We start from the raw sequence: 17,671 nt of genomic DNA on the forward strand, positions 1-17,671 counted from the left end.
GTTGATTTCTGGTTACTTTCAAGGGGAAGGTTCATCACACCAGAGAAAGCCTGGCAGGAAGCCGCAGCCGGGCATCACATCTCCACATCAGCAGGCAGGCAGCAGAGGAGGGAAGCAGAGAGAGCGAACTGAGGACAGCAAGCAGGCCAGGAAGTAACTCCCCAAGGTGCTCTCCTAGGGACAGACCGCCTCCAACAAGACTCCACCTCCCCCAAGAGTGCCACAGACTTTCCAAACAGCACCACCATCTGGGGATTAAGAATGAGGCTTAGTCACACACTCTTGAGGCTTGCTGGGACGTTTTACATTCAAGTCTACTACATTTCACCGTATTAAAGCAGCAGTTTGTACTACTGTTTAGATAAAAAAATATCTCCTTAGGGCTGGGGAGATGGCTTAGCATTTAAGGGGCTTGCCTGCAAAGCCTAAAAATTCATGTTCAAATCTCCAGTCCCATGTAAGCCAGATGCACAGTAACACATGCTCACAAGAGGAAGCATGTGTGTCTGCAGTTTGTTTGCAGTGGCTGAAGGCCCTGGCATGCCCATTCTTTCTCTCACTCGCTCTCTCTCTCTCAAATAAATTTTTTAAAATTTCTTTAAATTAGACCATTGTTTATAAAAATCATTTATGTCATTTACCAGGAAACCTAACAGACCCAGACAGAAAACTACCAGACTTACCAGACCAGAAGTATATCAGAAAATGGGGCCAGACCTGCTTGCAAAGATCTGAGTTTCTCAATTATTTTTTTTTAAATCCTAAGGAGATATAACTATTAGGTCAAAATCTTTCATATGACATGCCATTATAAAATACAACACTCACTGAAAATATTATTTTACTATGGTGACGTTAGTGAAAACTGAGGAATCCTGAAATTTCTACAAAGCATTTCTAAAGAACTCAAAGCTGGGTGTGGTGGTGCATGTCTGTGATCTCAGTGCTCATGAGGCAAGAGGATCAAAAGTTAAAGGATGGGGGCTGGAGGGATGGCTTAGCAGTTAAGGTGTTTGCCTGCAAAGCCAAAGGACCCAGGTTCGATTCCCCAGGACCCACATTAGCCAGATGCATAAGGGGGCGCATGCATATGGAGTTCACTTTCAGTGGCTGGAGGCCTTGGCATGCTCTCTCTCTCTCTCTCTCTGTCAAATAATTAATAAAAATGAACCTTTATTTTTTGTTTTTTTTCAAGATAGTATCTCGCTGTGGCCGAGGCTGACCTGGAACTCACTATGTAGTGTTGGGGTAGCCTCGAACTCACGGCAATCCTCCTACTTCTGCCTCCCGAGTGCTGGGATTAAAGGCGCGCACCACCACGCCCAGCTTGAAAACTGAAATATTTTTCAAAAAGTTAAAGGATAGACTGAGACATGGTTCATTGGTCAAAGATGCTGGCTTGCAAATGGCCCAGGTTTGAATCCCCAGCACCCACATAAAGCCAAATGCACAACTGCATCTACGGTTTGAGCGTCCAAAGGCTTGATAAGCCCATTCCTATTCATTTTCTCTCCCTCCCCCTTATAAATGAATATTTTTTTTAAGTTCAAGGCCAACCCAACCTACATGGAGGGAATGACTGGGTGTGAACAATGACACAGGTATGAAATGTCCTAGTGAAACCTGCAGTTTTCTAGCTACAGGTAGGACTCATGCGCTCGGGTAATGTCCCACATATGCCCAGGTAGGCAACCCAACTAAACTCAGCGGGAGACACACACACAATACAGATATCAAAGGTAGAAGAGACTAGCTGGGACAAAGAACAGGTTCAATAGAAGGGAGGGGGATGTTAAGGGAAAATAATGGGAGGAGATTATGATTAAAATAAAACATGCATAAGTCATCAACAGAAATATGAAAAGTTTTAAAAGGATTACCAGCTGAGGTGTGCAGGTAAACATTCAATTAGGAGCAACCGAAGATACGATTGAGAAACACAATCGAGTTGGCATAGTTTAAAGTCTTGAATGCTACCCAAAGGCCGATGCGTGCACCACCACGCCAGGCTCAAGATAGGAGATTTTTGAGGAGGTACAAGATTCTACTTCTCGTTGCGTGTTCTTGTTTTGCATCTAAGTAAGCCAAGGGAAAACTCGAGCCCTTACTCTAGCAAAATACAAACAACCCTCAAAACTCATAACCCAGTGAAACAGCTCTCCCCACTTCCATTTTGCCACCAAAGCCACCTCACCAGGAGGAAATCAAACCAAGCTAATAGAGTCCAATTCAACGTAATAATGTCAACAAGACAGTGGTCAATGAGGTGAAACCTGGGATGAAATACAGAAGAAATGTTTTGTCACCAGAAACGCTACAAAACCTAGCTCAACACTTTCCTGTGGTGGGCGTGGTGGCGCACGCCTTTAATCCCAGCACTCTGGAGGCAGAGGTAGGAGGATCGCTGAGAGTTCAAGGCCACACTGAGACTACAAAGTTAATTCCAGATCAGCCTGGGCCAAAGTGAGACCCTACCTTGGAAAACCAAAATAAATAAATAAATAAACCATCAAACAAACAAACAGTATCCTGAAGGAAAGAGAAAATGCTCACCCGTTTTATGTCACCACAAAGTGGGTTTATGAACCAAACCAGGTTTGAAGAGTATACTTTTGTTAAGTGAATAGGATTAAAATGTGCCCGTTAATAACACAGCACATGGAAATCATTGCTCTGTGGTTGTCAGACATGCATTCAGCAAGCTCTACTTTTCCTTTGAGCTATTAAATTAATTGAGTCACCCACAGTTCCTCCCACCCCCACCCCAATAAGTCAGATTCAAAGGTAAGAACACCATCCTTTCAAATTCATAACGAGGAGAAAAGATGTTGGACTTTGATCCATCAGCGATATGGAAAATATATACTTGTATCTATCTCTGAGTGCCTTAGTAGACCTGCTAAAATTTATAGATGAGTGAATATAAGGATTTATGTTATGTCAAAGTAAATATTGACCTTACCTCTGCCTGGGTCAATATTTACTGCTTTACTCAATAAATCTTGATGTTCATTTTCAAGCAAAGTCAATATCAGTTCATTAATTTCTACATGGTTCATATTAGCATTTTATAAAAATTGAGTTGCCAATGGAAGTGGTTCACCTAAAAGGCCTGGGTACAGCCAATTAAATGGGCAAAAAAATTTTGGGGTTTTGCTTATGATTTTCTAGAATCTTCTTTTGTACTTTACTCCCCAAACTGCTACTGCCTGAATGGGGTACAATCTGGCAATCAACTCTAAGATGAAATGACCGTCTTTTTTAAAAGAAACATGGATATATTACTCTAAGAAACTAAAATACTCTATATATTATTACTATAAAATACCTCAATACTCTTGAAATGTAAATATGAAAAGAAAAGACTCTCCATTTCTCAAAGGGAGCATGCAGCCTACACACTTCTCGGCTCATTCACTAACAGGCCTGTGACACATCAATATCCCTTATATTCCAGCCCACTTCACTTTGGTGGGCAGGAGGACAGCCTTTCAGCATAAGGATGAAAGATTCCCCAAGTCCCTGCTGACGGCCACTTGAGAAGGTTTTAGCACAATGTGACTTTGGGGTAATGCACAAGTGGTTCTTAAAAGTAAATTCCTAAAAGCCGATAAGCTGATGGAAAACTTTCAATATTTAATAGACAGATTTCCCAAAAGCCCACCAAAAAGGCTCCATCAATCTGTTACCTTCAGAAGTGATTTAAAACCCAAACCTGAGCCTTCTGTTTACCCAGGCTTGAACTGCCCCATCGTATCAACAGCGGGTGTCCATCACTTGATACCAAGGCTGCACTGGACACTACTTCATTTTCCTAAAAGGCTTGTCCTTGAGTAACCACTAAAGGCATATAATCAAGTCCTCTTACGGAGTGCACGCTAGTGTCTCCAGAAAGCAGTAAGGATAAAGGGGTAAAGTTTTTCTGTTATTGTTTTGTACGCTATCATATAATGAAGTTCAGCTAACTGCAGTGGCTCAGGTCTATAATCCAAGTACTTGTGAGTTAAGATAGGAGGATCTCCTTGAGTTCAAGGCCAGCCTGGGCTACAGAGTGAGTTCCTGGTCATCAACTTAGGCTACAGTAAGAATCTGCTTCAAGAAGGACACAGAGATGAAAGAAAGAAAAAAGAATGAATGAAGGATGGAAGAAAGAAAAGAGGAGGGCCAAAGAGAGGGCTCAGCGGTCAAGCGCTTGCCTGTGAACCCTAAGGACCCTGGTTCGAGGTTTGATTCCCCAGGACCTACATAAACCAGATGCACAAGGGGACGCACACATCTGGAGTTTGTTTGCACTGGCTGGAGGCCCTGATGCATCCATTCTCTCTCTCTCTCTCTCTCTCTCTCTCTCTCTTTCTCTCTCTCTCTCTCTCTCTCTCCCTCCCTCCCCTTTCTCTCTGTTTGTCACTCTCAAATAAATAAATAAAAATAAACAAAAAGAGCCATGACTGGTTACAAATACTAAAAAAAAAAAGAGGAAACAGAAGGAGAAAGATATAGAGAGGTAGAAGGAGGAAGGGCAAGAAAGGGCCTCATTGCTCAGTTGGTAAAGTAATTGCCTCTCAAGTATGAGGGCCTCAGTTCTATTTCAAGAACCCGTGTACAAATGCCAGGTGTGGTGGCAGATGCCTGTAATTCTGGCCCAGAGGAACCGGAGAGAGGCACATCCCTAGGGCCCTCTGGGCAGCCAGCCTACCTCATTAGCAAGTTCCAGGCCAATTAGTCTGTTCTCACATAAGACGGACAGAAGGAGAGACACTGAGAGATGGCTCAGCAGGTAGGAGCGCTTGCTGCAAGCCTAAGGGCCCGAGAAGGCCAGACCACGTGAGTTTGAATCCCTAAGACCCGCACGAACAGCTGGGCGTGACCACTTACTTCTGGAACCCCAATCATTTGAAGAGATGAGACATGAGAATCAACTCGCCGAGACTCATGAAAACCACACATTCTTCTCAAGGGAACATGCAGATGAGCCACAGAAGAGGACGCGCTACATTCCCTTCGGACCCCCGGACCTACGAACACACGGGCACGTGCAGGAGCTTGCATCCCACACAGCCACACCACACGACACATGCGCGCACAAGGACAGAAGTGGACCATAAACAACACAAAAATCTGAGTTGAGAAAACATCTTTTAAACAATAAGTGAAAGCAATTTTTTTAAAAAAAAAAGCCAAACTTAACCAAGTATTTGGAAACAGGCAAGGTACCCTGAGCGCTTGACAACACGTTTTCTCCTTCAAGCAGGAAGCCCTGCAGAGTGTGAGTATCTGGTTTCTTTCTCGCCCTGTCTACACTTGAAGCCTAAGATAAGAACACCAGGAACACAGCAGATGAAGGAGGACACGGCTCCTTCTACAATTTATGCCCCACCTTGGGGCCCTCATGCCCCCAAAATACTTAGGGAAGAGCACGGAAATACGAGGCTGAATCACATACGAAGTTTCTGCTCAAAGAACATAACAGCCTAACAAACATTAGAAAAGACGGGAAAACCATGTTGTATGAAGCCCAGGGTGCTTAAGAGATGGCTTAGCGTTTAAGGCGCTTGCTGGCAAAGCCGAAGGACTCAGTTTCGATTCCCCAGGACACATATAAGCCAGATGCACAAGGTGGCGCATGTATCTGGGGTTCCTTCAGAGTGGCTATAAGCCCCTGGAGCACCCATTCTCTCTCTCTCTCAAATAAATAAATAAATAAAATATTTCTAAAGGATTAAGTGCAGGTCTTATCATATTTAGAGCCACCCCACCAGCATTTTTAAAATATGTACGTATGTATGTATGTATTTTCATGACAGAGAATGAATGCGTGGGCATGCCAGTGTAATAAATTCCTATGGGCACTTGACTTTTATCCCTCAAATCCCCTATAATACAGGGTCCTTAGTCTTAATCCTGCATTTTTTTTCCACCCTGACCAACCCTTAATTCTATTCATAGTGGTCCTACTCAAACAGAAAACTAAGCATTGTCCTTTAACAAAACCCTGCCTTCTGTAGCCAAGAAATTCTCACGGGAGCAGAGGGAGGGGCAGAAAGCTCAAGGCAGAATGCTTCTCCTACAAGCATGAAGTCCCAAGTCGAAACCCCAGAATCCACATCAGAAAGCTGAGTGTGAGGCTCAGCTGGTACCAGTGTGGAGGGAGGTGTTGATGCAAGATCCCTGGGGCCCGCTGGCCACCCGGGGAGTCTATCTAGTGAGTTCCAGGAAAATTAAGAGATCCTGTCTCAACCAAAGAAGGATGAAGACTGGAGGGGTGGCTTAACGGTTAAGGAGCTTGCCTGCAAAGCCAAAGGACCCAGGTTCCATTCCCCAGGGCCCACATAAAGCCAGACGCACAAGGTGGTGCATGTATCTGGAGTTCATCTGCAGTGGCTAGAGGGCCTGGCACGCCCATTCTCTCTCTCAAATAAATAAGCCGGGCATGGTGGCGCACACCTTTAATCCCAGCACTTGGGAGGTAGAGGTAGGAGTATCACCATGAGTTCGAGGCCACCCTGAGACTCCATAGTGAATTCCAGGTCAGCCTGGGCTAGAGTGAGACCCTACCTCGAAAAAAAAAAAAAAAAAAAAGAATAAATAAATAATAAATTTTAAAAGGATGATAATTCTTAAGGCTGGTACCTACAATTGTCATCTAGCCTCCACACTCACCCATACACACATATGTGCACACACACACCACATACATTATATGCACACGCATGCCAGGGGAGGAGGGAAACTCCCAATCCCTAGGAGAAAGAAGCAAGCACTCCATGGTCAAAATATACCATCCCCTAACTGTCTTCCCCTTACCAAAAGCTCTGGATCTACTGAGTTTCTTCCGGTACATTCCATGGCTCAAGGTCCTTTGCGCGTTCAAACAAGTACTTTCCCCAAGGACATTGTGTGACCTCTCGGGAGACGGCCCTATACCTGTAAGCACTTACGGCTTTGCCTTAGAAGCCACAGTCAGATGAACAGGGAGTGTAGAGAAGACAGAAGTTCAATTTCGGTAAGAAAGAGGAGCTCATGTGCCAAGGAAGAGATGGGTCAAGACTAAGCTTTAAGACAGGTGTTCCCCCTAGCTGAGACACTGGAGCAAGAACCCCAGGCTGACCTGGCCACAACTCTCATCCTTCCAGCCAAGTAGGAGGCGTCTCCTCCTAGGAGACTGTCTAGGGGAACGTACCCCTTAAGAGACTCGGCAGGAGGCAAACAACACAGCCATGTTACCATTAAAGCTCAAGGTTCAACAGGGCCTTCTAAGGACAAAGACTGACTTTTGCCAGGATGTGTATTTTTTTAATTAATTAATTAATTAATTTGAGAGTGATAGAGAGAGAAAGAGGCAGAGAGACAGAGAGAGAGAGAGAGAGAATGGGAGGCCCAGGGTTTCCAGCCACTGCAAAGGAACTCCAGACACGTGCGCCCCCTTGTGCATCTGGCTAACGTGGGTCCTGGAGAATTGAGCCTTGAACTGGGGTCCTTAGGCTTCACAGGCAGGCGCTTAACTGCTAAGCCATCTCTCCAGCCCAGAATGGGTATTTTGATTTACCCTGTACAGACCTTTTTAAAAATAGCCATGCAAAAGTGATTTTTAAGAATGCAATTATAACATCAGTTCACAGGGGTGTTCATTACGTAGAGAGCTCCAACTGCAAAGCCTTTTGTAAATCCCCCACTCCTTTATGGGAACGCAGGCAGAACCCCTTAGAGAGTGGGTAGGCCAGGCCCAGGCAGCCTTCACTGATCTGTCCATGCACTTGAAAAATATACCGTGTGTTGGGGGGGGGGGGGTTGGGGAGATGGCTGCATGGGGAAAGGCACTGGCTTGCAAAACCTGCCAGCAGGAGTCTGATCATCGCCCACAACCCAACATAAAGAGGCACGCATGCCTGTGAACCCATGTGCAAAGGGAGGCAGAGACAGAGGGTGGGCAGCTAGCGGGCTGGCTCAGCTGGTGCCAAGAGCCCTGTGTAAAAGAAGGTACAAGAAGATCAGACATCCATCTCGAGGCTGTTCTCTGACCTTGACTCCAGACTGTTCTGTAAACTTGACTCCAGGTTGTGACACACACACACACACACACACACACACACACACACACACACACAAATACACCAATAAGTAATTCACAATAAAGCCAGACATGGTGGCACACACCTATAATCCTAAAACTCAGGAATGCTGAGGCTGGACAATCATGAGCTCAAGGCCACTCTAGCTGGATATTGGGACCCTCTGTAAATAGAGACGGAAGGAAGAAGAGAGGGAGAGGTGGAGGGAGAGAAGGAGGCTAGGGAATTGCATGTTTCAATCTTGGATTCCTCCAAAGATGAGAGAGTTCTCCCCTCCTGCACTTATTCTCAGAATTTCTTTCTACACCAAAGGGATGTAAAACTACTAAAGAGTTCAGAAGGCTGGGGTCTGGAGGGGGAGGGGTGTCACAATCTGCTTTCTGACCCGTCTTTGACAGGAGGGAGAGGATATACATAGGTTTATAAAGGTGACTCAAATCTCCACTTGGCCATGTTCCAGATTTAGTTCTTATTTCCAGCAATGGAGATCTACTCAATATGTTATTTTTTGTGTGTGTGCAATAATTACATACCTTCTGGGCAAGGTCCAAAATTCATAATTCATGAGCTGTCAGTACCTGAAGTAACACCAAATACACACACACACACACACACACACACACACATATCTACATACATATATCTACAGCTGTGTTAAAACTACAGAAAAGAAATTGCTTTAATATTTTCAAGGAGATGCTTTAAGCAACTACAATCTTTTTCTGATGTAATTCCACATGAAATACACGAAGAGGTCGATTTTCCCCATTTCCCCCCACAGTGCTGCCGTATGGAAGATGAAACCCAGGGACATACAGCGAGCTGGAGATCAGTGCGCTGGAGATCAGCACGGCTCGTGTCCGGCTACCCAACTGACGAAGGACGGCCCACAGCCTGCGCACACCCAAGACGCCTTCTTTGCACAGTAGCTCAAGTTTAGAGCCGTAAAAGCGATCGGCTCTGGAGAACCACTCTGGGGCTAGAACAGGTTCCCAACCAACAGTCCTTGATGCGAAAGGTGTGTCTGCTCATACAAGAACGGTCCCACAGGCCTACGAGAAGTCTAAATTTTCCACACGTCACATGTAAAGAAGGAGTCTGCATCACGTCAATAATGTGTCTGTATCAGGTTCGGTCCTTCAGTGAAAATGGCAGGAGCAGGCGAGTCCCCCACTGGTAACGAACGACAGTGGTGACAGAACCTTAGGAACAAGCTGTCCACTGCCCCGACCTTGTCCCAGTCTCCACAGTGCCTGGGGCGGGATGGCATGGGAACAGTGGGGTCGGTGACATTTACCAAAGGGCATACAAAGGAGCAGGGCACAGCAAGCCATGGCAGGAACACTCACCCCTCCCTGCTTCCTGGGCCGTAAACAAAGCCCTCCCCCTTCTCCCCCAGGTCACTTCCAAAGGCGACATCATCGCCCATTGCCAAATCGACACTGAAGACTCACAGGGGACACTCCAGCTGAAGAGAAACAGAAAGCTGACAAAAGCTGTCCCCCCACATTTGACCGAGACCAGTAAGGGGCCACGTGACAGGCAAGAGGAGCCAAACAACTCTCTCTAGACTCTTTCCCGTGGAGGAGACCAGAAACAGGCTGTGGAAATGGCAGCAGGCGTCGAACAAGTCTTTCTAGAAATGGTGGCATCTTATTGTCCTAGCCTCTTCCACCAGGGGGTGGGCGGATGGACCTGAGGTCAGATGCCCAGCACCCATGAGAAAGAGACCAGGCCTGCTGTGCACGCTTGGTATCTCAGTGCTGGGGAGGCGGAGACAGGAGACTCCCAGGATCCTGCTGGCTGGCCAGTCTAAATGAACTTGAGTTTGGTATGAGAGCCTGTGTCTAAAAGAAAACAGGGCAGACAGTGGTTGACTCCCAGCATTTACCTCTGCCCTCCACGTGTACATAAATACACACAGGGCCATGTGCGATAGCAAAAATATACATGCATTTATGCATGCGCGTATACACACACACAAAAAAAAGTCTTAAAGATCTTTCAAAAAATATGAGCCTGGGCTGGAGAGATGGCTTAGCAGTTAGCTTGCCGGTGAAGCCTAAGAACTCGCGTTTGACTGGCCAGGTCGCACGTAAGCCAGACGCACAGTGACACATTTTCGCAATGCCACAGATATGCACAAGAAGGCACACGCATCTAATTTGTTCGCAGCAGCTTAAGGCCCTGGCATATCCATTCTCTCTCTCTCTCCCAAAAGTAAAAATAAACGCGATCCATAGCTGTTTGAGAGCAGAATCACAAAGTAAGGAGTGTGGCTGTGTTCCAAGTAATCTTTTTTTAAAAAAAAAATATTTATTTCTTACAAGCAGAGACGGGGGGGAGGGAGATATGGATAAACCAGGGCCTCCAGCCACTGCAAATGAATGCCAAACACATGTGCCACCTGTTTATCTGGCTTTCCATGGGTACTGGGGAATCAAACCCTGGTTGTTAGGCTTTGCCAGCAAGCATCTTAACCTTTGAGCCATCTCTTCAGTCCCCCAAGTAATCTTTATATGTAAACAAGGGCTGCAGGCTGCAGCTGTGGTTCCTCGCCTCTAAACCCAAAGTTCTTTCCCTTAAATCTCCTTCCCAAACCACAAAGGGTCAAACAGTGCAAATATGTCTCCTTAGCCACAGAATTATTTCTCTCATCATCACTCGCTGTCGAGCAAGACTCCCCAAGAATTCCAGTAGCAGCAACAGAAGAAGGAATTGGGTCACACTGACAGCAAGCAGTAATATTGGGTACTCAATGATGAAGACCATGTCAAAATTTTCAAGCACGTGATCACATCCTGTCCACAGCACTTGAGTGAAACGTCATCAGTTAGTCCCATTTCTCAGAGAGAGAAACTGAGGAGCCAAGCAATTTAGAGGCCCTCCAAACTCGTAACTGATGAAACTGACATTCAAACCAGGGGCTACCTACAGGACTACATAAGCATTCTCACACACGACACCCCAAAAGTCAAAATGGCATTATCTTAGGAGAACTAAGCACACAGTAGAATCAGAAGCACGAGACTGAAATACGAACCTGTAAACCAGTCTTTCAGAAACTACCAGCTTCAGCTTCCTAAGCAGAAAAGCACGTCCCTCACCGAGTCTTTTGGCAAATGCACTTTTCAATGTACGTTTATACTTCAGGGTACATCCTTGGCTAAGAATCCCACATCTATTCTGCTGTGATTTTTTCTCAAATGCTAGCTTTAAGTGTCAAAAGTAATAGACTCCTCACCCCCCTCCCAAGCCCGCAAGGATGGGTTTGATTCCACAGGACCCAAGTAAAGCCAGGCACACAAAACGCTGCATGTGTCTGGAGTCGGTTTTCAGAGGCCCTGGCACACTCATATTCAGTCTCTTTCTTTCTATCTCTCTCTGTCCCCCCCCTCTAAAAATATTTTTTAAAAAATAACAAAAAATGGGGGGAGGGAGGGTATTACCATGAGATTTTTTTTATAATCATGGAAAATGTGAATAAAACTTGTGAAAAAATATATAAAAAGATAAAAAATAGAATCATGCCATCTGAAAAATAAATAAATAAAAATAAAACCTCTTTAAAGACTAGCATTTCTTGGGGCTACAGAAATGGCTTGCACTGGTCTGCAAAGCCTAGCAAGCCAGGTTTGATTCCCCAGTGCCCATGTAAAGGACAAACGCACAAAATGGCACATGCATCTGGAGTTCTTTTGCAGCAGCTGGAGGCCTTGGTATGCCCATTCTCTCTGCCTCTCTTCTCTCTCTGCTTGCAAATAAATAAAAATAAAAAACAGCATTTCTTGAAACATAAAATCACACAAAACTCAAAGTCCAGCGCTCAGAATCATTTCCTCGGAGCACAGCAGATCTCAGTCCCTCTCCTTCCCTCCCTGTGGGGTTTCTGGCCACTTCGAAGATGCAACAGCTTTTCTGAGTAGCTGTCACAGGAGATTCTTTAACTTACATAGCACAGTGTGCTTACTATCTGGGTTGTTCCAGAGCAAGTGTTCCAATCCCTCAACTTCAGCCATTAGCCCACTGGTAGAGATAGCGCAGAAATCTGGACACAAGGTACTCAGTCTCCGAGTACAAAGGGAAGACATTTCCAGCCTACCAGAGGTCAGGACATGAATGGAAGCCCCATACCAAAGATGGTGACACTCATGACCATTCTTTTTTTGGGGGGGGTCTTTTTCTAGTTTTTCGAGGTAGGGTCTCGCTCTAGCCCAGGCTAACCTGGAATTCACTTGGTAGTCACAGGGTAGCCCTGAACTCATGATGATCCTCCTACCTGTGTCTCACAAGAGCTGGGGTAAAAGGTGTGCACCACCACACCCTGCCACACGTGACCATTTATTTTTTGTTTTGTTTTTAATTTTTTAAGTTGTTTATTTATTTATTTAGTGAGAGAATCAGAGAGTAAGAGAGGCAGGCAGACAGAGAGAATGGGCATGCCAGGGCCTCCAGCCACTGCAAGCAAACTCCAGATGCATGTGCCACCTTATGCATCTGGCTTACATGGGTCCTGGGGAATCGAAAACTTGAGTCCTTTGGCTTTGCAGGCAAACATCTTAACTGCTAAGCCATCCCTCCAGACCCCTGATATGACCATTCTTAAGTGAGGAACTAAAGAAATTTTAGGAGCTAGAGGGATGGCTTAGCGGTTAAGTGCTTGCCTATGAAGCTTAAGGACCCTGGTTCGAGGCTCGGTTCCCCAGGTCCCACGTTAGCCAGATGCACAAGGGGGCACATGCGTCTGGAGTTCGTATGCAGTGGCTGGAAGCCCTGGCGTGCCCATTCTCTCTCCCTCCCTCTGTCTTTCTCTCTGTGTCTGTCGCTCTCAAATAAATAAATTTTAAAAAATGAACAAAAAATAATATAAAAAATATTTTTTAAAAAAAAGAAATTTTAGGCCTCTCATCTTTTTGCCATTGTTGGCAACTGCAGATGCTGACGGTACTTAACTTCCAGTTTCCTGACCAACAAACAGCTTTATTATTCTACATTGATGTACTATAAAAATTTAAAAAAGAGAGAGAGAGAGAGAGAGAGAAGAAAGTAAAAGAAAAAAAGTGGGGTGCTTTATGCCTCTCCCTGACTAATGTCAGCGGCACAGTACACCATAAAAAACTGTCTCTGAGTTACTTGGCAAGGAGCCAAATATACCTATGTAATTTCAGTTTCCATCTCCCAACTTCTTTCATTTATCAGAAATGGTGACCAAAAGGCTCTAATTAGGTAATTCTAATCACAGCGGAACGGGTGTGATGGAAGACTTCACAAGCATGATCTGGGAACAGCAAAACAAAATAGATGGGCTATTCTCCCTGCAGGGGAAGGAGATTTATCAGTAGACAAAAGGACACAAAAAGCCAATAGATAAGATGTAATTAAAGACCAGACCTATAAATTTTATACTGACATAAATTTAACAAGATTTGCAGGTGGAAATTCAGCATTTAAACGAAACCATCAGTATGAAAAGGATGTCTTCTACGTACAACATTGCATAATACATAGATATATTATTAAGAGTGATGTTGCATGCCTCCAAGCTCTTTCATACAAGGAATTTGAATTATTCAGTGCCAAAGTCATTTCCAAAGTGGTCTATCTTCCTTGAGTATTCCTCCTTAATTTGCTATAATATATTTCCCATAAATTTTTGAGTTTTAAAAAATAACAATCTACATATTGAATTTTTGTCGAAGGAAGGATTATCCACTAAGGACTCCAAATGCAAGACAATTATTTTCAGTGTAATATTTAATATAACAATGACTTCTCATATCACTGTCTCAAGGTAAAAATATAAAATGACCAGTAATATCTGATAGAGCTATAATAAATTCAACCTATAAGACTTGACATGAAAATCCAGTTACATTTCTTGAATTCAACGAGAGGAGACCACGTTTAATAGCTGATGCTTTATATTAATTGGTGGACATTAAGCATCAAGACTAGCTTTAAACGTTCTTTTAATTAATTCATTTGTGTGTGTGTATGTCTATAAGAGAGAGAATGTGTGTCAGGATCTCTTGTGGTTGCCAACAAACACTCATTTGGCTTTATGTGGATGGTTATGGAAGTGAACTTGGGCTAACAGGGTTTGTAAGCAAGATTCTTTAGCCAATGAGCTATCTCCCCAGCCCCATTGCTGATTCTCTGAAGTCACAGCCCCTGAAAAGACAGAAAGGACAAATCTATGCCTCCCATATTTTAAAAAATGTGATACAATAAAACATTAGCAAAAGGACTAGAGAGATGGCTCAGAAGTTAAAGATGCTTGCTTGCAAAGCCTGATGGGCCAGCTTTGATTCTCCAGTGCCCACTTAAAGCCAAGATGCACAAAGTGGCACATGTACCTGGAGTTTATTTGCAGAGGCTAGAGGCCTTGGTGTGCCCATTCGCTTGATCTGCCTCTTTCTCTCTCTCTCTCTCTCTCTCTCTCAAGTAAATAAGTAACTAAATAAATATTTTTTTTAAACATTGACAAGAAAAATTCAGGAATAAATGCAAATGAAGGGTGAGAAACAGGTTGAGAAAACAGGTAGAAAAGTTCAGACCATTAAGGCGCTTAAAACCTTCAAGAAGCACAGTCTTGGATATTCCAACTTTTCAGAAAGCAGCAGGTTAGAACCGGCCCAGCTCAGGTGAGATCCTGACCACAGGAAGTGCCCGTGGGTGCCAACCAGAGCTGCCCAACTCACCCGAGTAGGCCCAGTACGGGTCTCCCGAAGCCTTGCGCCTGCGAATCTGCGCGGAGCTGCCGTGTCTGTCCGCCTGCAGGGCCCCGACGTAGCCTTCGGTCAATGCTGGAAGAGAAAGAGGCCACAGTGAGACAGAGCCATCACCCCAAGGACTGGACACAGGCAGCTGTCCCCAGTGCAAACACCCACATGTCTTCGCAGAAACAAGCCCAAGGGTGGAGACAGGACAGACTCTCTTCCGTTTAGCAGGCTTGCCCACTCACGCAGCAGACGGAGGCAGGAGGACTGCCTTATGTATGTCCCAGGCCACCCAGGTTGCTGAATAGGACCCTGTCAAGCAACCAATAACACTTTTTCCTTGCTCGGATTTTGTGATTTTGTTTTTCATAAGTTTTTTTAAAATGTTTGCTTCTGCTTATGTGCATGTGTGTGGTGCGTGCATATGCATGTGCCCGGGCGGCACCCCAAATGCTGCCTGCAGTGGCAAGAGTGGGACATCGGGGGACCCGGTCCATTGCTCCTCCAGCTGGACTTGTTTTGGATGCCGAGTCTCATGCAGGACTCCCCTGATATGTAGTGCGTGGCTACACTCAGCTATTTACATGGTTTCTGGAGATTTGAACTCAGGCCCGCGTAGGAAGCACCGCTAACTGCTGAGTCATCTCTCCAGCACCGTCTTGGGTTAATGTTCTTTGTTTCTTTTTAAGGTAAGGTCTTACTCTGTAGTCCAGTCTAGCTTCAGATTCATGGAAATCCTCCCATCTGCTTCAACCTCCAGGAGGCTGGGACGCCAGGTGTGACTCACTGCCCGCAGCTAAGCTTTCCTTTTGTGCCAAGAAGCTCGGACACGAAGCACTTGCCAGTCATTAATTATCTCGACGACAAGCAAACCGAAGTAACTCTGACCCGAGACCCCGCCAGTGGTCAGAGCGGAACACACGTGCTTGCGGTTCGAGCTCCTTGAACAAGTCAGTGTCCTAGGTATTAAGGACCTGCACCTATTTGATCTTCAAGCTGCTGGGAGTCAGCCAGTCGGCTTGGACAGGTGGGAGAATCAGGGTTCAGAGAGACAGGTTACACATCGCGAGCTGGGAAATGAACATCAACAGCCCTCTATCAAAGCCGGGGCCTCCGCACCCTCTCAGCACAGTGAGTGTCCCAGGAGAATCCCTGTGATGAAAGACGCACATCTTCCGCACCCTTGGGTCCACACGTAGCTGGCTGTGATAGATATTAAGGGTATGAAAAAGGAAACTCTCTAAGGCCAAAGATGCTCACAGGAGAACAAGTGCCGAATGACGCAATTCTGAGCACTCCATGCTGCATGCAATCCACCTGGTAGCGCATTCTAGACCATTCTGGAGAGCTTCCACCTGCTAACTCCAGCAAGCGAAGCCCTCCGTGGCCAGCGCTCCCCTGCTTCAGATGCAGATTTCCTCTCCTAAGAAGCCCACACCTGAATGCACCCAGGTATACAGAGATACACACCACAGGTGGCCAGAATCCAAAAGGAAATGGAATTACACTCAAACAATGCACACCACCCGCCTGTAGTTAATATTCAAATACACCCACACAAAGCCAAGGGTGCTTTGAGAAAGAAGAAGAAAAAAAAAAAAAACAGTGAGGGGAACTGTATATTCAATTTAGGATGAGGATGGCAATGGGAAGAGACAATGCATTCACTATTCAACTTAGCCAATTATCATACTATCATTAGCTTTGATAAGAATGTGACAGCCAACAAAAAAACTCGGGAAATACGTGCTTATACTTCAATTACAAAGGCCAGCGTGCACACAAGGAAGCAGGGCTTAAACAAAGATATTCCAGAAATGAGTCTGCAGAGGAAAACGGTACTCAAACATAAAATGTGCATTTTCAAAGTAAACCTGGTATCACTTTCATCTGTTCAGTGGTCCTGAAAGACAGGGTGAAAGATCTAAGTGACTGCTCACTGTTCACATACAATGAAGACTTTAGCTCCTATCACAAAACCCTTTCACAATTGTGCACATAAGTCATATTCCATTCTAACCATCTACAGACCAAAACTAGATCTTCCCCTTTTAAAAAAAATTTGTCCTCCGCTAAATATTAACAAATTATTAGTGTAGGGGTTATTTAAAGTCAGTGCATATGGCAAACATTTTAGTGTGTATCTGTTGACTCTTTCAAACAACCCCCCAAAAATTCCTTTCGCTACCTGCCAAGGCCATGAACAACATAGTGCCCTGCCAATCCAACAATAAATGAAGCTTCCACTGAGGTATGGCTTCAATTTCCTTGTCTATAAATCCCAATATCAGGCTGGAGAGATGCCTCGATGGTTAAGGTGCTTCCCTACAAAGCCTAATGATGGGGTTGGATTAATCAGGACCCCCGTAAAGCCAGATGTACAAAGTGGCACATGCACCCAGAGTTCGTTTGCAGTGGCTGGGGCCTTGGCCAACCCATTTCTCCCTCTCTCCCCCCACCTTTGCTTGCAAATAAATAAATGTAACTCAGTAACTGGCCTCTGTATGAGAGTAACAGTTAACCAGGTAGCAATTGCAATTAATTGTGATGGAACTAATGGGCCTGTGGCTTGACTAAACCACAGTCCATTAAGTTGTTTACATTTCCTTTTTTTTTTTTTAACTTTTTAGAGACAGGGTCTTGTAGAGCCCAGGCTACCTCAAACCTCAAACGTGCTCAACAGCTGGGGGGGCGATCCTCCTGCCTCACCTTTCGAGTGCTGGGAGCACAGACATGCGCCCCCATGCCCGTTTACGTGGTGATGGCGATGGAAGCCAGGGCCTCTCACGTGCTAGGCAAAGACCTGCCCGCTGAGCTCCACTCAGCTCCACGGGAGCTTGTTTTCTTCGGCCTTCTTCCCTCTGGATAAGAGCTGTCTGCTCAGAC

The 17,671-nt window shown here is 45.2% G+C and overlaps 1 protein-coding gene across 3 annotated transcripts in view; it reads right to left on the minus strand.

Annotated features, from left to right (window-relative positions):
- The window catches only part of Ptprg (protein tyrosine phosphatase receptor type G), an 873,855-nt gene that overhangs the window by 639,956 nt on the left and 216,228 nt on the right, over nt 1-17,671 (minus strand). For all 3 annotated transcript variants that reach the window (XM_004661265.2, XM_004661264.2, XM_045136198.1), the window contains exon 2: nt 14,768-14,872. In XM_004661265.2, the coding sequence (XP_004661322.1) occupies nt 14,768-14,872 (105 nt within the window). The remainder of the gene's footprint in view (nt 1-14,767; nt 14,873-17,671) is intronic.

This window comes from Jaculus jaculus, chromosome 16, assembly GCF_020740685.1.
Source record: "Jaculus jaculus isolate mJacJac1 chromosome 16, mJacJac1.mat.Y.cur, whole genome shotgun sequence".
In the NCBI taxonomy this organism is placed as follows: domain Eukaryota; kingdom Metazoa; phylum Chordata; class Mammalia; order Rodentia; family Dipodidae; genus Jaculus; species Jaculus jaculus.